The sequence below is a fragment of the Carcharhinus amblyrhynchos genome, unplaced genomic scaffold (genome assembly GCF_965287045.1).
Source record: "Carcharhinus amblyrhynchos unplaced genomic scaffold, sCarAmb.v2.hapA scaffold_41, whole genome shotgun sequence".
In the NCBI taxonomy this organism is placed as follows: Eukaryota; Metazoa; Chordata; class Chondrichthyes; order Carcharhiniformes; family Carcharhinidae; genus Carcharhinus; species Carcharhinus amblyrhynchos.
In genome coordinates, this window is record NW_027649782.1 from 3,597,016 (window position 1) to 3,624,090 (window position 27,075).

The 27,075-nt window shown below is 42.5% G+C and overlaps 1 protein-coding gene across 1 annotated transcript in view; it reads left to right on the plus strand.

The window, feature by feature from the left end:
• Positions 1–25,771, plus strand: part of tmem269 (transmembrane protein 269) — a 104,477-nt gene extending 78,706 nt beyond the window's left edge. The window contains exons 6-9 of the mRNA XM_080181506.1: positions 8,728–8,825; positions 19,778–19,921; positions 20,739–20,939; positions 22,407–25,771. Coding sequence (XP_080037632.1) covers positions 8,728–8,825; positions 19,778–19,921; positions 20,739–20,939; positions 22,407–22,510 — 547 coding nt within the window. The 3' untranslated portion in view covers positions 22,511–25,771. The remainder of the gene's footprint in view (positions 1–8,727; positions 8,826–19,777; positions 19,922–20,738; positions 20,940–22,406) is intronic.
• Positions 25,772–27,075: the final 1,304 nt, after the last annotated feature.

Here is a 27,075-nt window from a genome sequence, read left to right on the forward strand (position 1 = left end):
ACATCAAAAAATATAATTTTAACCAACTGAATCTCTCCTCATACGTGTTGTATTTGTCCAATTCAGATACTGCAACCAGCTTCTTAATTAAAGTTTTACCCAGATATTTTTATTTAGGAGAAGAACAATGCACAAACACAGATATAATGCAACCTGTTGCCCTACACTCAGCCCCCTCCTCCAGATCGTCTGTGTAAATGGTAAACAGTTGAGGCCCCAGCACCGATCCCTGCGGCACTCCAGTAGTCACCAACTGCCAACCAGAAAAGCATCCATTGATTCCAACTCTCAACTCAGGGATCACCGTCTGAGGATACAGTGGTGGTAGTTGAGATGCATTCAAGTCTGAAGGAAATGAAAATAAACATCTCACTTACTGTCCTGTCTGGAGACAATATACATCTCTTTAACCTATGCTTAATGCTATCTCCACTCATATTATCTGCACCTTTAAGACTTGATTAGCTGATGAGCTGTAAAGACTCACATTCCAATCAGTATTCTGTAAACTGTGTGTGCCTTTATATGCCCTGTTTGTGATCAGAACTTCCCACTCACCTGACAAAGGAACAGCGTTCTGAAAGCTAGTGGTGTTTACTACCAAATAAACCTGTTGGACTTTAACCTGGTGTTGTGAGACTTCTTACTTTCTTTGACAGTCAGGGTCAAAACATCCCAGAGGAAAGATGCAGTAGTGTTGAAGTAATTTGTTTGTCATACTGCTGCTCAAAAGATCCCTGCCAACGTATTGTTGAATAACATTGCAAACTTAGGCAAATAGTGAACAGACTTTTTTTGGCAGTAGCAGTAAACATCTACGTCAACAATTCCCAGGAGACAAACTGACTCCTCTCACTTCTATCCAGGGTGCTCATTGCAACTGTTCCCCCTTTTGTCATTCCGCCTGTGCTCCCTTCTCTGCACTGAACTTACATCCTAGAAGGATATCATTAGTAGTTCCAGTCTTACTGTAAACATTTCTACCCTTCAGCATTAGTGCAATGGAACAAAAACAGAAACGCTGAAAAATCTCAGCTAGTCTGACAGCATCTGTGGGGAGAGAATAGAGCCAACATTTTGAATCTGGATGACCTGCGTTAGAGGCCTGCTGAGATTTTCCAGCATTTTCTATTTTTGTTTCAGATTCCAGCATTTGCAGAATTTTGCTTTAATCTTAGTACGAGGGAAAGTAGCCAGCCTTGGGACATCCCTGGGACTAAATTAGTCTCCCCTCAATCTGGTTTCCGATGTGGAATGCCGTAAGCATAGACAAGGGTCATGGGTGGAGAGGGGACTCTCAATATTGAAATGGCAGCGTGGGCTCGTTGGGCCGAAGGGCCTGTTTCCCATGCTGTGTTGTTCTTTGTTCAGTGAAGAGCAGCTGATGCCAGATAATGAGCCTTCTGTGTTTTGTGGGCTGGGAACACTGCATACTTATTTAAATAAACTAGCCTCACTTTACGTAACTTTAGTTCAATGTGCTACATGCACACTAAATAGCAATGCTACTTCTTCAACAGCATCATGGCCACGTTGCTATCCACTAATATTTGTAAATCACAAAATGCACACAAGCTGGGAACAGTGGATAAAATGGTTTAGGGCTGCATCATAATCATTTGTTCACAACCCATCACCTTTCCCAGTGCTAAGGATGCTATCAAGCAGAGCTTTTTGGAATCATCTTCTAACTATTCAAAAGCACAAAAATTTATAGCGCAGAAAGGGGCCATTTAGCCCATTGTGTCTGTTTTGGCTGATCTCAGCCTAATCTCATACTCCAACACTTGGTCCATTGCTCTGAAAGTTACAGCACTTCAAGTGCATATTCAAATTATCTTTAAATTCTGATGAAGTTTCCTGCTTCTACCATCCTTCGGGCAGTGAGTTCCAGATCTCTGCCACCATCCGAGTGAAAGAAATTCTCCTCAACTTCCTTCGAATTCTTCTGCCAAATACTTTAAAACCTGATCATTTACTTTTTTGTTAATGGAAATAGATTCCTCCTATTCACTCTAACTAGTTCCCTTGTAACTTAATATACTCCGATTAAATCTCTCTCCCACCTTAATCTTCCCTGTTCCAAAGAAAACCCCAGCCTATCCAATATTTCCTCGAAAAGATTTTCCACCTCTGGCAATATTCTCATTAATCTGCTCTGATCCACTCCAGTGCAATCACAACCCTCCTCTAATGCGAAACCCTATTCAGTGCTCTAGCTGTGATCTAATTAACACATCATAACAGTTCTACTATAATCTCCCTCTTTTATATTTCTATGCTTTGCCTAATAAAGGAAGCTATCCTGAATACTTCCTTAACTATCTGATTGACCTGTCTTGCTACCTTCAGGAATCTGGCCCAGTGCTCCTCTGTTCCCTACACTTCTCAGCTGCGTTAGCTCGATTAGTTGGTTGGCTAGTACATGATACAGACTGACGCCAACAGTGTGGGTTCAATTCCCATGATGGCTGAGTTTATTCATGAAGGCCCACCTTCTCAACCATGCCCCTCACCTGAGGTATGGTGATCCTCAGGTTAAAATCACACAAGGGGAGAGCAGCCTATGGTCATCTAGGACTATGGTGACTTTACCTTACTTCTCAGCATCCCATCATTTGTTGTGAATTCCTCTGCCTTGTTCGTCCTTTCTAAATGCATTACCTGGATTGAATTGTATTTGCTTTTCTGCACAGCTTACCAGTCTGTTGCAGTTGTCTATTTCATTAGAAACCATACAACTAGTTTTGTATCATCCATAAACTCCTTAATCTACTAAGTATATAGTCTGAATTTTTATCTCATTCTCAGTAAACATGAGTTCGGCCCATTCACAAGACCTAAAACTCCAATCTCATTTTCCAATTTTGATTTCCACAATAATTTTGTCTGAGATGTGGGCAGGAAATGGTGCCACGGACATCCAAAATTCAGCTGGACTCCTTCAGGTCGAGGTCTTCCAGAGAAATCATAGACCAGAAAGCACTGTCATCAACAGGCCTCCTCCACCTCTAATGTTCGATCTGGAGACACATATGGAAGGAGTGGGAGGGAATGAAAGGAGTGGAAGATAGAGGACCATTAAATAAGCAAGTTTCACAGTAGCAGTTAAGGCGAAGGGGACACCAATTGTACATTGTCACTAAACACATGTCACCACCATCCCGAGTTAACTATCAATGTTACGTCTGTCTATTTTAAGAGAGAGGAATTGGAGAGAGGGGCTATGTCCATTGCTTGGACCTATGATTTTCCCATTTGCCTGCCACATTCATTCCCAACTTGGGTTCTTTGAGAGCAACAGTGTTTGATACCCAGGTTTGACAGCATCACCAGTCCATGACTCTGAAGGTAGAACCCTTGAGCCTTCCCACCCCCTTACTTTTACATGGAATCGAGTGAACTCACTGCTCAAAAAATGATGAACCAGGGGGTAGGTGGACTGACATCAGAAAGGCTAAAGTCAGACTTCAGACTCTAAGGAACACCACAGCTTTCCTCACAGCAAGTCATCATCACCATCGAGCCTTGCGAGGAGATTCACTAACATTGCCAATCCAGGCCCTTCACCTTGGTATAATGCCAAGCTGACTTTTGGAGGGGAGGAGTAGGAGGAACGTGGGAGGGGTGGAGGGAAAGATGGAACAGAAGGGGCTGGTGAGGATTGTGGGAGGGGAGTAGGAAGGAGACCAACATGATGGGAATGTGGGAACAAGGGACTGAGCAAGACAGGGTATGAGATCAGGTGGGGATTGATCTGTCAGACAATGAAGCTTCTACACCTCAAATTAAATGACCCTGTTGGACCCTGACAGCCAGATGCTCAGCTCCTTCATCATCCTTCTTGTCCTCCTCCTCTTTCACCATGTCACCCCCCTGCTGTGCAAGTTCCTAGAGCATATCGTAAATGACCACTGCCCGTGCCACCCTCTGGGGTAAGCAGTCCAAACATCAAGACTGCATCTTGAGGAAGTCCACGCACCACTTGATGATGCTCCTGATGGCAAAGTGGGCCTCATTGCAACAGCTTTCCCCCTCGGTCTGTAGCCTCCGCACAGGCATCATCAGCAATGGCTGCATTGGGTAGCCCTAGTCCCACAATTCCTTGGCTGAAGGTGACTCTCAAACATGTCAGGTAGCTCTGAGTGTCCCAGGATGTAGCAGTCATGTACACTCCCAGGTTAGAGTGCACGCATGCATAATGTTCAGGAGGTGATCACTCACCAGCTGGATGTTCAGTGGTATCCCTTCCTGTTAATGAAGGGTACCCATGTGGAGACAAAGCTCAAAGATCAATGCAAGTGCCAAGAATAAGCCTGAGCATCCTGGCATGCCTAGTCCAGGTGGAAGGTGATGTAACCAGATTCCTGGACATCTATCACTGACAGATGCACCTGTGCATGGAGGTCTGTGAAATTCTACACTGGTCTCCAGTTGAGCCCTGGAACTATCCAGATGTAAAAGAATTCAAAGCAGCTGTGATCTTCACAGCCACCAAGAGCAGGTATCCTCCTCTAGGTGCTAGGTGAGCTAAAACCTGATACAGATGCTGCACCCTCTCCCTATGAAGGCACTGTTCAACATTTTGTTAAAAGACCAGCACCTCCTGTATGGAAGGGCTGTCTATATACTCTACTACCTAATGGGCAGTTGATACACAAATCTCTGTGGTAGCCCCCTGATGTTCAGTGTCTGGCTCTTATGGTGCTAGTTCAGACATGGGTTGCCATGGCGCTGTCGCCAATGCCTATCTGCTTCGGCAACAGACAATACCATGAAGGCTAGTTAATCTGCTTGCAAGCCAAAATTATTTTTTTTATCTGTGGGGAGGATGGAGAAGGGGAGGGGGAGAGAGAGACAGTCAGCATTGCCAAACACCCTGTTGCCCTCAAGTCTTCCCTTATCCTGAGATATCTTAAAGACTAACAAACACAGCCTGCAGGGGTTAGCTTCTCCAAAAGTGAGATGGCAGGGTCTCAGCCACTTGTCCCTATTCCCTCAGACCTGCCAGTGCCCTCTGGATCAGATGATCTCTAACCTCTCTGGACATTATCACGCTCCAAATGGCAGTGAGACCACACAAGGAACAACTTTTCCATTCCTGCTTGACTGATATGCACCCCAACTCCCCCAACCAATGCAGACCAGTGCAGAGCTCCCATCTCATTTGATAACCCTCTCCCGCTTGGGTGACCTAGTGGCTGCCCCTTTGTACTTCAGACATCACCAACACTCCCATTGATGTGGAGAGCTTGTGTCTACAACACCAAGGTCCCTTGATGGGCTCCACTGAGCTCCTGCATTTCTCTGGTAGTGCAGTTGAGGGTGGCTCATGGAAGGACCCTGGCGCATTCACACCCCATATCCTGTAGAGAGTCCATTCCACTCTCTCAGTTCCTTCGTACCTGTTGCAACTGTCTTAATGATGCCACTTTCCAAAATGGCACTGCTGATATGTTTTCCTTCTTCCTCAGTTGTGGTTTTCCACCCACCGTGGTTGATAGATCACTTGACTATCCAACCTATCGTCCAGGGTCATTGCTCTCACTTCCACCCTTCTCTCCCAAAACCAGGATAGGGTTGCCCTTGTCCTCACATTTCACCCCAGCAGCCTCTGCATTCAAAGGATCATCTTCCACAATTTCTGCCAACTTCAGCATGATGCCTCAACTTAACACATCTTCCCCTCACTCCTGTCAGCATTCCGCAGGGACCGTTCTCTCCAGGGCACCCTGGTCCACTCCCCAATCACACCCAAACACCTCACCCACTGCCAATGGCACCTTCCCATGCAATCGTAAGAGATGCAATACCTGCCCTTTCACCTCCTCTCTGCTCATCATCCCAGGGCCCAAACATTTTTTTCAGGTGAAGCAGTGCTTCATGTGCATCTTCTTTAATCTGGTCCCTTGCATTTGCTGCTCCCAATGTGGTCTACTGTACATCAGAGAGACCAAGTGCAGACTGGGTGACCACTTTGCAGAATACCTTCAGAGCATCCACAAGCAGAATCCAGAACTTATTGTTGCTTGCCATTTCAGCACACACCTGCTGTCCTGTCCACATGTCCGTCCTTGATCTTTTGCAATGTTCCAATGAAGCTCAGCATAAACTGGAGGGACAGCACCTCATTTCCCGATTAGGTACTTTACAGCTTTCCAGATTGAACATTGAGTTCAACAACTTCCTAGCATGAACTCTCTCCCTCACCCCATCTCCATTTATTTTATTTCATTTCTTTTCATCTTATTCATCCATTTTTAGTTGTATTATTTTAATTTTTCCACTCACCAGCCCGCTAAGGCCAACTGCTGCATTCCGGCACTCTGCACCTTTGTTCTGCCATTTAAATATTCTGATCTCTCATGGGATGCTGTTAGCACCTTTATCATCACCATTCACATTTCCTTTTTTTTTGATTGGCTATGCAAAATTGCCCCTTCATGTCAGGTGAACTAACAGGGTAAATATGTGGGGATAGGGAGATGGCGCCTGGGTGAGATTATTGTCAATGCAGGCTCAATGGGACAAATGGATTTCTTCTGTACTATAGGGATTTTATGAATTAGCAGAGCTACCCCTCCATTTTTCCTAGCTGTCTATCTCACCTAAATGTCACGTACCCTTGAATATTCAGATACCAGATTTTGTCATTCTACTGGCTATTAGATCATACATCTTTATTTGTGCAGCCAATTGCGAATGCCAAGTGCATTCCAATACTGTGGGGGCTATCTCAAGCCCACATTCACCATTCACGGGAATGGCAGCAGCAGCTGATGAAGCTTGAATCTCACCGGCAAGATCGCAATCTCCGATTCCCACCCCTCACACAACCACCCTCCGCCAGTGATGTACTCCGGTGCACACCCACAATGGGCATGAATCTGATTTCAATACATGTAAAATGATCAAACCACCCCTTGCCACATATTGAACCCAAGGCATAATTTCACATGCAGTTTACAACAAGTTCAGCCAAATGTGAACCTGTTGTAGGGATCCCTTGGAATGTAAAGGTGAGAATATCCCCTGGGCCACTGCCCATTGGCACAGATTAGCACTGCCAGGTTGGTACAATTTCAACAATGGTTGTGTGACAGTGTGTGATAAAATCTGGAGAGAAAACCAACATGTTTACCTTTCTCACCAGAACTAACACTGCCTTTTCTGATAAGATTTCCCCCAGAATCTTTGGTTCAGTCTTTTTACTATTTCAGTTTACTGTTTTTTATATTATGCTGCTGTTGCTTTTTTGGTAATCAGATGGGAATTGAATACTGTGTGGTGAGGTCAGAACCAGAGAGAAAAATCATAGGCCTCAGCGCTTCTCCTGTTTACTGAGCATGTCTGAAGATGATAACTGCTTATCAATACAATAAATTTTCAATATCTACCATGCAACACAACTTTGTCTCTACATGTCAAAACCTCAAAAAACTCATAGGAAGCACTTAGAGTGGTATAATAGGTAAGTAGACAAAAGAGCCAAAGTTTAAGTCAATGGAAAAGATTCTTGAGAATCCTATACAATATACTGTTTTATTGTATTGATTCATTGAGGCTATTATGTACTCCTATCCTAGTAACTTCATCCCACAAAGCTCACTCATTGTAACCTTCCATTAGTAACAAAATGGACAGACCTCCAACCACAATTTCACCCTCTATTCGCAAGATAATTATAGATGGCATTTGTCTAGCATTGTTAGAATCCATAGAATGCCTACAGTGCAGAAGGAGGCCTTTTTTTTGAAGTGTGGTGTGATTTGTGCCTTAATACTGAGAGGAGGGGCCAAAACAAGCCAGAAAGCCAGCCTTCACGGGGTGCCCTCAAACTTGAATTGAATTTAAAGATCACCCTCCCTTCTCATGTACATCAGAATCACCCCATTCTCCTTCAGGCTCTGCCTCCTCAGCAGTGCTGACCTGGCAGTGCCAGGGTCCTGCCCTGCCCGTCCATGTCCCTGACCACCCAGATGCTGCAGTGGCCTTCGGGCTCCCTGATATGGTTAGCACATCTTGTGGAGAATGATTGTGATTCCCATTGGCTTTTCATCACACTGGCGGGTGGGAACATTTGATGTTCTTGGAAGATTCTGCGTAAAACCTATATCGAATGTTAAAATGTAGTTCAATGAATGGCAATCAGGTTCTTGATGGCTGTGAAAGTCTGCTGGGGGGGAGGGGGACCTGGGAACATTATAAACTATTTCCGTCCTCTCCTCGAATTTTCCTGAAACAGCGAGATTTGCACAAAGTGGCCAGAAAATCACCCCCTCCCCTCCCCTCTTCCCCTGTCGGCCTTTGAAAAAATGTGGAACCATGCAACAACAACTGGTGAATTGACATTGATACTGATAGATCAGATTTTTTAAAAATGGGAACCCGCAGCCTGCCAGATTATTTTTTGCTGATCTCTCAAGTCTGCAGCTCTGGCTGCGCAGTCAGGGCAATGAGAAACTCCATTTAAAATACTGAGCCTGGATGCCCTCAGGGCCTCGATGTTTGACACCTTCTGCAACCCACTCTCCTGTGTCCTGGGTAAGATTGATAATGACATTTTAGTACAAAGACTCAAATGTACTGTACATTAAAATGGTTTACAATCCTCAAAAGATGCTTTGCATCCTAAATAGTACATTTTCCTGTTAACAATAATGTCAGTCATAAAGCCATTTAGCAACAACAGCATTTTAATGAACTTCTTTTACAATTATTCCATAGGCACCACCACTATGCTTGCTGGTTTCTTCTTTTCGGATTTCTTCTTGACCTAGCTGATGGAGCTGTCGCTCGACAACTAAATGCGTGTTCTGCTCTTGGTAAGTTCAGACTTCAACAGGCGTGCACACTTTTCAGTTACAGCAATAATATTAGAGGTAATGCCGAAACAATACAAATTAAACAGTTGAGTTTTAATTGGGAGTTTATTATGAATCTGAAAGACTGTTTTGATTTTGTATTCATATAGTCCAGTTCCAAAGTTAAAGTTTTATAAATGGTGCTACCGTTCCCTTTCTGATGCTACCAGCAAACTACCAAGCCCAAGGAAACACGAATGACAAATAATGCATCTACCTTTTTCCTGTAATGCTAAAAATAGCGTACAAAACTTAAGAAAAATGGCTGAAAGCATTTGAAATTCTTATACCAAATGCTTTTCTCATCTTTTGAAATTAAGCTTCATCATAATACTCATTCTACATAATGATTTGCAGAAATAGCCACGAGTGTGACCTTGCTACCTAGCAAAAGGAATTGCATATAAATTAATATAAATTGGTTAAAGGATTTATTTCCAGAAATTAGTTTGACATTCCTTGAACCTACCAATGAACTTCTTAGATCTTAAATCACTTTACAGTAAATCTTCAGATTTAGTGACAATGGCTGGGAAATTCTTCAAACCTGTTCTCACTGTATAACTTCATTAGACTGATGATGGAAGCTCCATTTACTTCTAGCAAAGTGGGAAATTATCATCTAATGACTGTCATTTATTGTGTAATGCGGCATGTTCAACCACATTTGACTTGTTAGTTCACAAGAACCTCATAGTTAGTATCAGACTTCAATTTCAAGCCGTAGTTACTGATTCATCTTATCACGTCAACTATTTGCAGTTCTATAACAGAAGCCTGTGTCTCTTGGATTTGCTATTAGCCAGGCAAAACTAAACCAAACAATAGACATTAGGCAGAAAGGAAAATAGACAGATGAAGGTTTAGATAGCAAAGACAATTGAAGATTTTTTGACAATGCTGATGAAAGCAGGGTATAAAGCGGAGACAGCCGGGCAAGGAGTCCGGCAAGCAGGTGCGTAGTTGTTAATTGGGCAGCCACAAACAGTACAGCAGGGAATGAGGAAATCCCTCAGTTTTAGAAGAGCTAAAGTTGTGCTCTGTTTTAAAGATGCATTCTGGAGGTAAAGTGTATAATTGGACTGAAGACGAGAGAACAAAAAAAATGGGTGGGCAATGTAAAAACAAAATCAAAAATGTGAATTCAGAACACAAGGATGTATTAGAGCAGAATGTGTTCAGTATTGAGAGTAGATTGGCCACTGCCAAAGACCAGGAATGAATACCAGACACCGTCTCCACTTTCCTGTCTGCCACACATGCACACAAGCAAAATTGGCTATGAGTCTAAGCCCTGCCAAACGATGACAAGTAGTGCTTATATCTTTGTCCATTCCTGGCAGCATTTAGAAGGTTTTTTTTGTTCCCCAAGAACTCGGAGTATATGTCTTCTTCTGAGAAATTGATGCAGATCCAGAACTGTTCTTTCACGCCATGCCTGTTCTTCTCATTTCTCCAGACAGGCTTTCCAGTAGGCTGACTGTAGTGGGAAACAGTCAAACCTTTGCATTGTTTGCCAGGGCCTCCATGATCTGCAGAAAATTTGAGTCTTCCCCATATCCTGCATTGTTTTTGTTAATATTTAGGCCAATATTTCTATAAATTAGCTTTGAATTTACCTTTCTTTAATCTGGTTCTGTCTTTCTGCAAATGGAAATATTATGAGTGGGATTTTTCCACTCCACTGCACTGGTCGAGTGGTGGAGTGGGGAAATATGAGCAGGAGGCAAAAAATGCAAATCATGCCCAGCATTGAACCATTCACGATCATTTAAATTGTATGAGGGAGACCAAGCTCACTTAGCTTTCCAACCCCGCCAGCGGAGGTCCTCACTACTGCGGATCACATATGATCAACCAGAGGCCATTGACCCCCCCAGATCCTCCATCCATCAATCGGGGATAAGGGTGGGCCAGCAGGTACCTAAGGGATGGACCTGACAGGGCACAGCCAGGTTGGGAGGGAGGAGGAAACTCTGCATCATGGGGGGCCAACAATTGGGAGTTGTGGCCAACACTCCGGAGCAGGAGTTGAGGCTGCATGGGGCGTTGAGAGGCCAGAGGCAGGCACTGTCTGTGGGAGGTGGGGTGGAATATCTAGTTGAAGGGTGGAATATCTAGTTGAAGGGTGGGGGGGGTTGGGGGGGTGGGGGGGGCGTTAGTGTGTGTTGTGGGTGGTGGCGGGGATGTTAAAACAGGATTTCCTGGTATACTGAGAGATTAGTCCGCATGCACAGTGACATCCTGAGCAGTCTTCTGCTGGTCTCTGGCAAGATTAGATCTGCACCTCCATCAGCAAGAAATTCCCAAATGCCAAAAATATTGACTGAATGTGGGAAATTTGTGCAGGATAGTTCATTAAACCGAAGTGAAACACTCTGCTTTTCAGACTTTTGTAACAGCATCAGCAATACAATTTTAAAATACAACAGGCCTGGGGACAGATTTGGCACTAATCGATCGCACTAGGAGCTGCCTGAAGGTAGGGTATAGAAACAGCCCTTTGAAAAAGTGAACAGCAGTCATGACTGTGCTTGGTGGTCACTGAAAAGATGGTAGAAGATTTGCAGAGTGGCAGCGTTGGTATGTCAGGTGTCTAATGACTAGCCCAGGGTTCTTAAGTGCCTCTATGAGGCATTAACCAAGACAATTACAGAGGGGCAAAAAAAAAGGTTCCTGGCATCCAGCAGAAGTTGCTATGGAGATCATTAGTAGAGGAGCGACAAGAATGATGTCGGTCCATTGTCAGGAAAGTAACACCCAGGTGACACCCAACTTTATATGCAGCAGCATGTACACGAGCATAGCCAATTGAGCCTATAGTTCTCCCCAAAATTGTCAGAGCAAGTGGACAGTTGCATCACTGAGAATTCTGCCACTCTTGCATATGGGGTGCATTTGAGAAGGGGATAGCAGTGAAGAGCACAACAGCTCGGGGTGGCGATGGCCTAGTGGTATTATCAGTAGACGAATAATCAAGAAACTCAGCTAATTTTCTGGGGACCTGGGTTCGAATCCCATCATGGTAGATGGTGGAATTTGAATTCAATAAAAAATATCTGGAATTAAGAATCTACTGATGACCATGAAACCATTGTTGAATGTTGGAAAAAAAAACCATCTGGTTCATAATGTCCTTTAGAGAGGGAAATCTATCATCCTTACCTGGTCTGGCCTTCTTGTGACTCCAGACTCACAGCAATGTGGTTGACTCTCAACTGTCCTCTCAAGAGCAATTAGGAATGGGCAATAAATGCTAGCCAACCAGCATCACCCATGTCCCATGAATGAATAAAAAATATCAGTATCCTGCAGGAATAGGTGAGAGAGACCAGGCTTCTCGTGTATTACTCTCTCGTGCTGCAGAGGGAAAAAAGCTCATAACAGTCATAAGATGTATGGAACTGGTAGTGTGGCGACCAGCAGAATCTGGCACCAATGAAGGCTGCAGAACTGGACTTTGAGAGGGTGGACAGTGGTGAGATGGGAGGTCATGAAGAGCAAGGTTTTATACTTGTTCTATCTGCAGGTGAAGGACATGGAGGAAATTCCTGCCCAGTGAACACTGTGGCTCTTAGACCGCTGTCATTCATGGGGTTGGATGCAATGATGTATCTGCCCAAGTTCTCATCACTCAGATCCTGCGCAAACCAGATTTGAGGTCCCTACCTGCTTCAAGAAGATGCTCATCATCCCTCTACCAAAAAAAAGCCAAGCAGCATGCTTCAATGATTATTGTCCAGTAGGTCTGACATCCATCATTATGAAGTGCTTCGAAAGGCTAATGATGGTACATATTGCTGCACCAGTCCCACAACAGTATCTGGCCCCACACTCAACCCTGGAACACCTGGATTGCAAGTCACTTATTGACTACAGCCCAGCCTTCAACATTATCCCAACAAAACTCATCTCCAAACTTCCTCTGCGATTGAATCCTCAACTTCCTAATCCACAGAATGCATCAGTAAGGATAGTTAAGTTTGTTTATTAGTCAAAAATAGGCTTACATTAACACTGCAGTGAAGTTATGTGAAAATCCCCTAGTCGCCACACTCCAACACCTGTTCGGGTACACTGAGGGAGAATTTAATATGGCCAATGCACCTAACCTATACATCATTTGGACTGTGGGAGCAAACCAGAGCACCTGGAGGAAACCCACATAGATACGGGGAGAATGTGCATACTCTGCAAAGACGATGACCCAAGCCAGGAATCAAACCCTTAGCCCCTTACTATACTCCTTGTATACTTATGATTGCATGGCCAAATTCCGCTCCAACTCCATTTTCAAGTTTGCAGATGACACCATCGTAGTGGGTTGGATCTCAAATAATGATGAAATGGAGTAGATGAAAGGGATAGAGAATCTGGTAAAATGATTCGACGGCAATAATCTCTCCCTCAATGTCAACAAAGTGAAGGAGATAAAGTCATCAAGTAGTGGTGAACGTGCCCCTGTCTACATCAACAGTGAAGAAGTGGAAATGGTCAAGAGCTTCAGGTTTCTAGGGGTCCAAATCATCAACAACCTGTCCTAGTCCCTCCACACTGACACTATAGTTAAGAAAGGTTTTGACTTTCTTGGGAGGCTAAGGAAATTCGCTACGACCTGCAGATGCACCAGAGAAAGCATTCTTTCCAGATATATCACAGATTGATATGGCTCCTGCTCTGTCCAAGACAAAGGGTTGTGAACGTAGCCCAGCCAATCATGCAAACCATCCTCCCATCCATTGACTCCGTCTGCACTTCCAGCTCCCTCGGAAAAGCAGCTAGCTTTTCAGGGACCCCACACATCCCAGATTTTTTCCTGTCTACCTTCTTCCGTCGGGAAAAAGATAGAAAAGTCTGAGGTCACATGCCAACCGACTCAAGACCAGCCTCTTCCCTGCCTCCATCTGACTTTTGAATGGACCTACCATATATTAAGCTGATCTTTCTCTACACCCAATCTGTCACTGCTACGTTATATTCTGCACCCTCTTCTTTCCTTCTCCCCTACATACTCTATGAATGGTATGTTTTGTCTGTATAGCATGCAAGAAACAATGCTTTCTAGTGTGTCCCAGTACATATGACAATAATAAATCAAATCAAATATTGTGTTTCACTCTAGCAGAGGTGGAGCTACTAGTGGAGCTTGGACAGTTATCACCAGCCTCTTTGGTGGGGGGATACTCAGTCTGCATCCTCACATCATTCCTCTGCACTACCCACCAGCACGGACACATTGACTTTGATTGGGACTAAATGAAAATTAAAACAGGGAGGTCTGGATAAGCAGCACATCATGCGTCAGCGGGAGAAGGAGTGAGCTCTGGACAGATCCACTTCAAAATATCCAAAAAGGCCTGGAGTGTTACTCTTTTTCAGATGAGAACAGAGAGATGGAAGAAGAGGAGAACAAAGTGGCTACTACAGAGATGCCCAGGCTCTGGAGGGAGATCAGTTAGACTGTCCCAGGCCTCACAGTGATTGACAGTTTAACATAAGTGTCAGCGACTGCGCAGTGCAGAGTGAGGGGAGTGTCAGCGACTGCGCAGTGCAGAGTGAGGGGAGTGTCAGCGACTGCGCAGTGCAGAGTGAGGGGAGTGTCAGCGACTGCGCAGTGCAGAGTGAGGGGAGTGTCAGCGACTGCGCAGTGCAGAGTGAGGGGAGTGTCAGCGACTGCGCAGTGCAGAGTGAGGGGAGTGTCAGCGACTGCGCAGTGCAGAGTGAGGGGAGTGTCAGCGACTGCGCAGTGCAGAGTGAGGGGAGTGTCAGCGACTGCGCAGTGCAGAGTGAGGGGAGTGTCAGCGACTGCGCAGTGCAGAGTGAGGGGAGTGTCAGCGACTGCGCAGTGCAGAGTGAGGGGAGTGTCAGCGACTGCGCAGTGCAGAGTGAGGGGAGTGTCAGCGACTGCGCAGTGCAGAGTGAGGGGAGTGTCAGCGACTGCGCAGTGCAGAGTGAGGGGAGTGTCAGCGACTGCAGCGCAGAGTGAGGGGAGCGTCAGCGACTGCACAGTACTCAGTGAGGGGAGTTACAGAACAAAGAGATCTAGGGGTACATGTTCATACCTTCTTGAAAGTGGAGTCACAGGTGGACAGAGTGGTGAAGAAGGCATTCAGCATGCTTGGTTTCATTGGTCTGAATAATGAATGCAGGAGTTGAAGTTGTATAAGACATTGTTAAGACTGCACTTGTGTGCAGTTCTGGTCACCCTATTAAAGAAAGGATATTATTAAACCAGAAAGAATGCAGAAAAGATTTACTAGGATGCTACTGGGGCTTGATGATTTTAGCTATAACAAGAGGCTGGATAGACCGGGACTTCTTTCTCTGGAGCGTAGGAGGCTGAGGTGATCCTTATATAGAGATCTAAAAAGTAATGAGGGGCACAGATTAGCTAGATAGTCAATATCCTTTCCCAAAGGTAGGGGAGTCTAAAATTAGAGGGCAGAGATTAAAGAGGGGAGAGATTCAAAGTGTCCAGAGGGGCATTTTTTCACACAGGGTGGTGAGTGTCTGGAACAGATACAATTTTGTGTTTTAAAAAGCGTTTAGAAAGTTACATGGGTAAAGAGATGAGAGAGATATGGACCAAATGCGGGCAATTGGGATTAGCTTCGCGGTTTTAAAAAAAAAGGGCGGCATGGACAAGGTGGGCCGAAGGGTCTGTTTCCATGCTGTAAACCTCTGACTTCTGACTTCATAACCAATGTTAATTCAGCAACATTTCACTGGAACATCCCTCAAACTGACAGAAAACTTGTATTCCATTATCAAAAGAAATTACCAAGCAACCACAAACATCTAAAGAACTCTACTGCATTCCAAAAACCGTGGTGGCCGTGAGGTGGTAGTACGACTGGACTAGTGATCCAGAAACCTAGGCTAATGCGATTGTCTGAGACAGACTCAAATACCACTGGTAGGATTTAAATTAAATTAATATATTTGTAATAAAAGCTATTTTCAGTAATGGTGACCATGAAACCATTGATTATTGTAAAAATCCATCTCATTCATGAATGTCTGGTAAAGAAAGAAATCTGCATCCATGACTGGTCTGCTTACATGTGACTGCAGACCTACACCACACAATTGACTCTTAACCACCATCCAAAATAGCTACTCAGTTGTAGCTAACCACAATAAAAATGTTGGAAAGAATTAAATCTTGATGAACTATCCAGCATCCAGACACCAGAAATGACAATGGCATAGTGGGGTCTTGTGTCAAAACTGGAAAAATTGTGTAGCTGCCAATTGACATAGCCGTAAACAGTAAATCATATCTTATCGCCAAGGTTTCAGACTCCTCCCATCACTGACAAGATCAACCCAACAGAAGTGGTGGCCCAAGGGCATACAGTTGGGAGGAAGTTGCCATGGGGAGTTCTCAACATTGACTCCGGGTTTCATTGGATCTCATGACATCAGGTCAGAAATGGAAGGAAACTTTGTGCTGATTACCACCTACCAATCTCCCTCAGCTGGTGAATCAGACCTCCTCCATGTTGAACATCACTTGGAAGGAGCACTGAGGGGAGCAAGGACACAGAAAGTACTCTGTTTTGGGAGGTCATGCCCATCACTAAGAGTGGCTCGGTAGCACCAGTACTGCCCAAGCTGACCTGAAGAGCATGACTGCCTGATTGGATCTGCAGTAGATATTGGGAAAACAAACAGTCCAACATGAGCTCACCCTTATCAATCTACCTGTCACAGATACATCTGTCTATGACAGTGTTGATAAGAGTGACTAATTCACCTCCTGGAGACAATATCCCATCTTCACACTGAGGATACCATCCATCGATGTATGTGGCACTACCATTGTGCTAATTGAGATTGATTCAAAGCTGATCTAGCAGTCATAAACTGGGCACCATGAAACACTGTAACTCATCAGCAGCAGGATTGTATTTAACCACAATCTGACCTGACATATCACTCACTCTCCCATTACCAGCAAAGCAAGACATCATAGAATCTCTACAGTGCAAAAGACCAGTCAGCCCATTATTCTGCACTGACTCTCCAATAGAACATCTTACACAGGCCCTATCCCTAACCCAACCTATTTACCCCACTAACCTACACATCTTTGGACACTAAGGGGAAATTTACCATGGCCAATCCACTTAATCTGCACATGTTTGGACTGTGAGAGGAAACCAACACAAACATGAGGAGAACGTTCAAACTCCACACTGTCACCCAAGGCTGAAATCAAACCCGAGTCACCAGTGCTTAAGGCACCACTGCTAACCAACCCTAGTTCAATGATGACTGCAGGAGGGCAAGCACGAGGTACACCTAAAAATGAGGTGCCAACCTGGTGAATCAGAAACCAGGGATGAACAGGGGTATCCACTTGCTGAAGTCCATGTCTGAGACGTTCAAGTCAGGCGATACTGACCTATACAAGAAAGCCAGAAACGATCCATGGAGATTCATCAAAGATGCCAGAAGACAATACTGGACCAAGCTAGAATCCCAGGCGAGCCACATTGACCCCCGCCAACGATGGCAAGGTCTGCAAGACAGGCCAGAAGGTGAAGGCATGTAAAATCACTGGCTCCATCGCACCCCTCCCTGATGAGCTCAATGCATTCTATGACTGTTTTGAGCAAGAGGTCAGCGAGACCATGCCCTCCACACTGGAAGCCCTGGATGAACCTGTATCTGGAATCACCATTGTAGATGTCAGAGCAGCTTTCTTGAAGATCAACACACAGAAAGCAGCTGGCCTGGATGAGATACCTGGACGTGCATTCAGATCTTGCACGGATAAGCTGGCGGAGGTACTCACAGACATCTTCAACCTCTCTTTACAACAATCTGAGGTCCCTATCTGCTTCAAGAAGATGACCATCATCTCAATATCTAAGAGAAACAAGCAGTGTGCCTTAATGACTATCGGCCGGTGGCTCTGACATCCATCATTATGAAGTGCTTCGAAAGGATAGTCATGGCACGAATCAATTCCAACCTCCCAGACTACTTGGATCTACTGCAGTTTGCCTACCGCTGCAACAGGTCCACAGCAGATGCCATTTTCCTGGCCCTGCACTTAACCCTGGAACATCTAGATAACAAGGACACCTATTTCAGACTCCTATTTATTGACTACAGCTCAGCCTTCAATACTATTATTCCCACGAAACTCATCTCTCCAAACTCCTCAGCACTTCCCTCTGCAACTGCATCCTGAACTTCCTAACTCACAGACCACAATCATTAAGGACAGGCAACAACACCTCCTCCACGATCCTCAATATCGGTACTCCACAGGCCTGTTCTCAGCCCCCTACTATACCCCTTGTACACCTATGACTGTGTGACCAAATTCCCGTCCAGTTTGATTTTCAAGTTTGCTGACAACACATAGTGGGTAGGATCTCAAACAATGACGAAACAGAGTACAGGAATGAGATAGAGAATCTGGTGAACTGGTATGGCAACAATAATCTCTCCCTCAATGTCAACAAAATGAAGGAGATTGTCATCGACTTCAGGAAGCGAAAAGGAGAACATGCCCCTGTCTACATCAACAGGGACGAAATAGAAAGGGTCAAAAGCTTCAAGTTTTTAGGTGCCCAGATCACCACCAACCTATCCTGGTCCCCTCATGCCGACACTATAGTTAAGAAAGTCCACCAATGTTTCTACTTTCTCAGAAAACTAAGGAAATTTGGCATGTCAGCTATGACTCTCACTAACTTTTACAGATGCACCATAAAAAGCATTCTTTCTGGTTGCATCACAACTTGGTTTGGCTCCTACACTGCCCAAGACTGCAAGGAATTTACAAAAGGTCGTGAATGTAACCCAATCCAAACCAGCATCCCATCCATTGACTTTGTCTACACTTCCCACTGCCTCAGCAAAGCAGCCAGCATAATTAAGAACCCCACACACCCCAGACATTTTCTTTTCTACCTTCTTCCATCAGGAAAAAGATACAAAATTCGGAGGTCACGTATCAAACGACTCAAGGGCAGCTTCTTCCCTACTGCTGTCAGACTTTTGAATAGATTTACCTTGCATTAAGTTGATCTTTCTCTGGACACTAGCTATGATTGTAACACTACATTCTGCACTCTCTCCTTTCCTTCTCTATGAATGGTATGTTTTGTCTGTATAGCGCGCAAGAAACGATACTTTTCACTGTATGCTAATACATGTGACAATAATAAATCAAATCAAACAATACAGCACAACATGTATGCCAAACAAGGGAAGGAGCATACAATGGATAGAGCTAAGCAATCCCACAGCCAACAACTCACATCTGTAGTCCTGCCACTTGTCTAGTATTGATAGACAATTAAATGGCTAACTGGGGGAGGAGGCTCTACAAACATTCACAACCTCTTGATAAGAGAATGATTTCCCATACCAAGAAAACATTCCTCCTAAACAAGTAACTAGGCGGCTCTCAACTTTGCCTACCAAGTCAAGTAACTTCAGAAAATCAGTCCAAAGATATTTGAAACTCAAAAATCTGTCAACTGTGCTCCAGCATGCACCACTACTCACGTCCCAGCAACCAGAAGCACCCATGACAAGGCAAAGAAATGCAGTCCACTCCAGGATATTTAGTTCGCCAATCATAGACACTGGAATGTTTAGGAGAAATGATATGCTTTCTATGTCTAAAGAAAAGCCACTTTAATTTAGTGAGCAGAGAAAACATGGGAATTTCATATAAAGCATATGCTATACACATGGATGGTGTTTTGGAGAGTTCCATACACTACTGTTTGTCAGGAAAATTTATTCAGATTCATAGATGCTTACTTTAGTCAATCCTGAATACCCAGGTCTGACAGTATGGCAATTTGTACAATGAAGTTGCACCTTCAAATTGTTGTATTAGGTGACATTATTTTACTCGTCCAATTTTCATTTGATTACAGGAGCCAAATTGGATGATTTTGCAGATTTTACAACATTTGGAATCGCAACCTCTATGTTGCTGCAGGCCCAAGGCATACTAACTGGTGTGTTTGTCATCTGCTATGTTATGGCTGTATTTGCACGTCTCTGCTTCTTTCCTAGTGGTAAGAGTTCACTTTCTGTGGTTTAATAATAGTGAAGTATTACTGTTGGCACTGAGATTGCAAATATTTTCCTAGTTTGCATTAAGTATTATATGGATCACGTGCATCGCCAGCAACTCGTTTTGCTGTTTTAAACCTAATCAAATTAGCTTATTCAACTATTAGAAGATTTGTTTGCGCTGTGAGCTTTAGTACAGTATCATAAAGTAACGCAATGCGGGTTGACCTCATTACTACACAGAGTTCCCAACAGCATGGTATTGGGGAAACATTGCATCAGTTTATGAGGGGAAGTTATCACACAGCACCAACTGACTGGAATAATATAAGGCAAGTCTTGGGCACGAGTAATTCATTTAGCAGCAAGGGATTAATGGTTTATTATTGCTTCATTCACGTGTTTCTTAACCTCCTGCATGGCATATTACAAAAAGCTGCAGCAAAGGGGAAAAGTTTGCCAAAATATTTGTAATCATAAAATAAATGAGAAATTTTGTCAGATACCATTGGGTGGGCCTTAATGGCATATTGTGGTCTTAAGTAGGTTAACTATATGTTTTTATTAACTACAAAAGCTATGTACTTATATACACTAAAGGGTTCAAACTAGGAGATATCTCCATGCTTGCTTGTGCACATCACTCTGTCCAACACTACATTGACCCCTAGATGTGGGGTCATGTGTTCTGTTACATCACTGTGGGGGCAATACTGTACTCAGTCCCATGTTAACCCTATATGTGCCAGATCCTTCTATTACATAAGAGAGTCTTTGCATTAAGATATTAACTTTTATTGGTACCATTTTATCTTTCAGGAATCCCATTCATCTACCGTGGCCTTCCATGTCCTTATGCTTCAGCCATCCTAGCCTGCACTTCTATATTGACTGGAGGCAATCGCTTTATCCTGTATATTGGTGCAGTGGTGATGATTCTGTTCATGACTGACCAGGGCAACTACCCCCATGACAAGATCCTAGAGTCACAGATCTGGAAAAAAGTAGTTTACATTGGAGGTGGGTAGGTCTGTCAAGACAATGAGATTGTATACAGACTGAGGGTATGCATTTTTAGTTCATTCCAGATTCATATGCTTTTCATTGATTTTAGCAGAGGTGCTCATCATTTTGTAATATAAAGAGGTTGTGTGGTGCTATGGGTACAGAAATAGTTGTTTTCATTGTCTTATTTACATGCTGGAATGAGGTTGGAAAATTTAAATTGTTCTCTTTTTGGATCAGAGAATTTGATCGGCATTATAATAAAACTTATGTGAACGACTGGTATGTTGAGCCATGACAAAGTGGCCGGAATTTTACTGCCACACCCGTCCTGGAATCAGGACAGGCGCGGCTCACAGAACGGAATTCTCCGTTGGCCTCGAGCGCGATTTTACAAGTCTCATCCAAGTGAGGTCGTAAAATACTGGCCAGCGTCTCTGCCAAACCTCAATTTGTAATGATCCTTTTGAGGCTTATGGCTTCAATTACTCTGCACTCTTCAAATGAATCATATGTTGGATTACAGGTCAAACTGAGATTTTTTTCTTTAAAAGTTCAATTGTTAAGTAAACACAAACTCAAAAGACCTTTCACAGATTACTTATTGTTAAATCAGGGACAATTGAGGCTAGAATGCATTTGCCAGTTTCATGTGGTTCTAAAGAAAAGTTACTGACCTTTAATGTTGACTCAGTTTCTTTCTCCAGCAGAGCTGCCACATCTGCTAACTATTTCCAGCATTTTCTGTCTTTCCTCCGGGTACTCCGGTTTCCTCCCACAGTCCAAAGATGTGCGGATTAGGTTGATTGGCCATGCTAAAATTAACCATAGATGCATAGGTTAGAGAGGATTAGTGGGTAAAATATGTATGGATTGGGGGTAGGGCCTAGGTGGGATTGTGGTCGGTGCAGACTCGATAGGCCAAAGAGCCTCTTTCTGTACTGTACGGTTTCTATGTTTTTCTTTCTATCATACATATATGCACACCATGAATGCTAAATGCTGTATTCATTATCTAGTTTTTTAATCACCTTAATACGTACCATATTTCAGAACAGGATATATATTTTTCTCTATAGGACAGAGTGCATGATTGCAAGCATATGACAGTATCAAAATTAACAGATAGCATGTGGTGTTCAGATAATCTTGTAAATCACAAGTTTGGAATTTAGCAATATAATGTGAACTTTCAACAATGGTTACCCCCGAAGCATGAGATTTAATATATTTAATACTCTAACAATGATGCATATATACTACACTTAAAATCCAAATGAATTACACATTATGTGATCATTAAATTTATAAGATAAAAATTATTCCATTAACTAACCAAGAAAAATTAAGTTCTATCAATGTTTTAAAATTAATTTTTCTTAAATAAGTACTTTATTTAAGAGCAAATGTATTTAGAAGAAAATAGAGGCTATGTTGAGTATTTTAATATTTTATAATTAATATTTCTTCTCTGTTTTCTAGGTCTGATGGTGTTGTTTTGCTGTCCGTTATGGCTGGCCTGCATATATTATCTGATTTGGTGTTTCTCCTACACTCTCTTCCCATCTACTTTGTGGAGTGGCTAGCGTTAACTCGATGTGTCATGCTTTCCCTTCACAGCGACAGGCTTGGTGCTGCAACCAGAGCCCAAGAGTCAGTCTTGTCAAATGGCAGAAAGACGGCTTCATGAAAACTGTAGAAGGATTATCTTTTTGACCTAGCTAACAGGCTGATATTATCTCCATTTCTGTTTAATTTTTCTGGGAATTCTGGAGGTATTTTTTTCTTTTTGTTTTACATTCCAAAACAGTTTAGCTTATTCACAGGCATTAGGATATAAGTTGCCTCTTTCTGATATTTCATCCTATTCCTCAAAAAACAGACACAAAATATATTATTCCTCTATTTCAGTTGTGAGTTCTGAAAAATGCGATTTCAATATTGAAATTGCTCATGAAAAGTTTGAGCACATTTTTAATATATTCAGAGAAATATTAATGTATTCAGAATATTATTTTTTCCTAATTCTGAACTTTTCACTTTAATAAAGTGAAACAATGTCTTATTCTTCATGATACCTGCTAACTAGAATAAGCTCAAGATATTTAGAATTAATTGTGTGATCAATAATAACTTAAGACAGTGGAGTATTGAAGCACTGGTCCTTTAAATCATCATCTCATGTCATATAAAGTCATGCTTCTTTTAGTCATCCTTTTTCACCCCTGCTTTTACCACTAACCTCTGCAACTCATTCCAAAGTAACAGCATATAATTGTTTTCAAGTTTACTCTCAATGTTTTATTTTCCTGTCTATCAACCAGCAATGTAAGCAAAGAAGGATACCAAGTGGATAAATACATTGCATAAAATTCCAATAGGCACTTTCCATCTTTTACAGCTGCCTGAATATGTCAGCAACCCCTGCTTAGTGGTCCACTAGACTGAAAAGACCATCTATCTTGGTACAAAGCATTGGATACATCGCTACTCAGGCTACACTGCCACTGACAGAACCCAAGAACAGTTGAAATTGAGTTGCCTTTCAAATATTGTTAGCCGCAGAGTCAGACATAATGAAATTCTCCTATGAATGTTATTTTGCTGTGCTGAGGTACATATGACTGGTTCAGTGTCAAGGTACATAACCTTCCTAGTTTAGAAGAAGTCACGCTATTCTTGACCACCTTCAGACCAGATCCAGTGAAAGACATAGTTTAGTCATAAGAAAACATGCCTCCCCAGTCAGGTCAGCTACAGTATGGACTGGCTCATGGTTTGCACTAATCAGCAAATGTTGAACTGCATTGGCCTGTGGAATAACACCAATGAGGTCTTAGTTTTTCTCCAACGACTCTTAAATGCATAGTGAGATGAAGGATTCCTATCTTTGAATAATGAAATTGACCGTGGTGCATGATGCACATCCTACCATAGACCGGAAACCTCCAGCCTCCCCCTTAGCTGGGATTCTCCAGTCCTGCTGCAGTGAATGGAGTTTTGGTAGAGCGCCAAATTGTCTCTTCCAACTGGCAGCAGTGGCAGGGCAGATGAGACTGGAAAATCCTTCCCATAGTCTTTTCATTTTCTCAGCCACAATCTTCAGATGAAACAAGGATTAGGGACCTCAGGTCAGTGATACACTCCTGCAAATCTCTGGATCAATTTAATGCAAGCATTCTACATTTCATACACTGGCAGCGCAAGCCACATGAACCGTTCTGTTATCACTCTCTTTGGAAGTTTCAACCCAAGCCATTTTTTAATAGTTGTTTCTGGACCGTGAAGGCTTAATACCACAGATAAATCCCTATTTTCCTTCCATGATTAGTTGTTTATAGCAGGCCATGAATAGAGGACCATAAGCTATGTCCATTATACTTTGGCCTGCTTCTTCTACTCTTCATTTGGTGCAGAAAAAATGTAGGTATTCTCTTTGCAGTGAGCTGCTCTGTACTTCATGAAACAAAATCTAAATTCTTGGGCTTGAGAGAGATGTTTCAGGCCCATGTCATGAAATAAAAAAGAATAGCATCATGCCAGGTTCACTGAAGAGAATTTTGTCCCAACTGATGATGTGCAAAATGCACTTTTTGCTACCTCAAATTTAAAAATCTCAGATCAGTGTACTATTTGCAGTGCTGGAAATGGTCATTAGAACTACCACTGTTACTTGTGCCTTTGCATCTTTGGTTTCTTAATTGATTAGACTAATTTCTTAGTAATTCTTATATTGGTGGCTACTTACCTGGTGCAGAAGTTCCTGAAATACTTGCTAAAAACAATTCAAAACCATGTGCCAAGGCAAATCAGTACTTTTACTTTCACACTGTAATGGCAAAAATATTCTTCTGTTATAGTATCAAATCTCCAAAAAAAAATCCTCTTATTAGTGCACTGACCCCTAAAATAAGACAACAGCAAAAAAGAGATCAGAAGAAACCTGTCCATGCCCTTTCAATTATCTCCATAACAAACTGTTGATTTTCTTCCAACTTCTGTTCTGAGTGTGCAACCAGTGATTAGATTTGAACAATATCAATTTAAATGATTATTCACATTATCACTTAAGTTAATTGCTGCAATCAGCCCCTAACTGAGGTTGATGCAGTTTAGACAATGTCACTGCATTACTTCACCCTTAACACAGTTGAGGAAGGAGGGACTTCACATTTCTTGTGCTTAGAAATGAAGGGTCCTACTACATGCCTGATTTTTGATCTATGAGATTTCGGCGAACTGATCGACATGCAGATATTTAGGATGGGAACTGCTTTCTGCCTAGATAAAATGTTCACAAGAGAATACAGTCCATCTGAAGGCTGTACATTTCTCATGCAACAATAACTACCAGGAATGTCTCAGGTTCCCTTTTCCTTCACATCCATTTTAACTCCCAGGTTGTTTTACCAAATGTCAATCTTTATTTTCAGCCTGTTATATTGAATGTGATGAAAATTTTAATAACATCTCTCATAGTGATTCTTTGCAGACTCTTGCTTTGTTACGGCTGTTACAAATAGACAAGATGTGGGTATGCCAGCGTTGGACTGGCGTAAACACAGTAAAAAGTCTGACAACACCAGGTTTTAGTCCAACCGATTTATTTGATAATACTCACAAGCTTTCGAGGTTTCCCGCTTGTCAGACAGTACTGTCTGGAGACAATACACATCTCTGTAACCTGTGATCAGTGCTCCTTCCACTCACATTGTCAGCCACTTCAGGTCTTGAACAGCAGGTTAGGTGTAAGGATTCGCATTCTAATCAGTAATCTCTAAACTGTCTGTGCTATATATGCTCTGTCTGAGGCCAGAACTCTCCATTCACCTGACGAAGAGGGAAACCTCGAAAGCTTGTGAGTATTATCAAATAAATCGGTTGGACTAAAACCTGGTGTTGTCAGACTTTTTACTACAAATAGACAAAACAGCCATGTACAGACATACAAAGGTGAAATTTGGAACACAGCAGTGTATCAGGTTGAAAACTATAATTTGCAGCCCTTGATATATCACCTTTATATATCACCCTGATGAGAGTTCGTTGTGTAGTGCAAGAGGGTCACTTTCAGGATGACCAGTCCTAGAATCTATTTTAAATAGGTTAATACCAGCATTAGACTATGGATTCAGGAGAAATCAACATGGCATATTCACAAATTGAAATAAAGAATGGTGCTTTCCAGGAGCACTTAGGCTTGCCAATTGCTCCAACTATGAATGAACAATATAAACTGGTATGCTTTTACAGCTGTTTTAAAACTTGGTCCTAGATATGTGAGCTTTCATCTGAGACTTTGATAAGTGCAGTCACTGGATCAAACAGTATTCATTGTGTATTCTGTTATATAACAGGTAAAAGTTTAAATGCATAAAGATTAACTTTAACTCAATTTTCTACGAAAGGAAATGTCATCTTAAAATACTTTTGGTAGTTCATGCCACATAACGACAGCATAATTGAGAACATTTAACACTGAAGCAATGAACCATCACTGTTGGTGCCACTGGTGAATGAATAAATTTTGACTTTAGCTCTTGAAGCATCAGAAATTTTTGTAAATATTTTAAGGATTGTATTATGTAGTTCCATCTGTTTGTAATCAGGCCATCTGATGTATGGGAATAAAATTAATTAAATCCTGTTTATTACAAGTGTGTGTGAGGGAGGGAGGCGTGGAAGGGGACGGAGTCTTACCATATTTAAGGATCATATTCTGTAGAAATCAGCATTTCTCCCTTGAAAATCTTGTAATTTCTGGAGTCAGTCCTTAATTGACAAATCTCTGTAACCTGTATGTGAAAGCAAAAGTGAATCCAACTTTTATTGGTTTATATTTTTATTACTAGAATGCAGCATAAACAGAATATATAATGAGTAACTGTGCGCTTATATCCTATACATGATTTGTAACTGATAGCATGATATTATGACTAAGCTATTGTTAACAAAATTTAGAAAATGTGTCAGACATTATGGTTCAACATATCCTGAGACCACAAAGATCTGATCTGTTCTAATGGCTGTGGCAACAACATTCCACCACCCCCAAAGCGAGAACTCGTTTACTAGGCACAATAATTTTAAAACTATTGAATATAACTTTCAGCACTTAGTATTGAAGGTTATATTTAATACTTTGGATGAT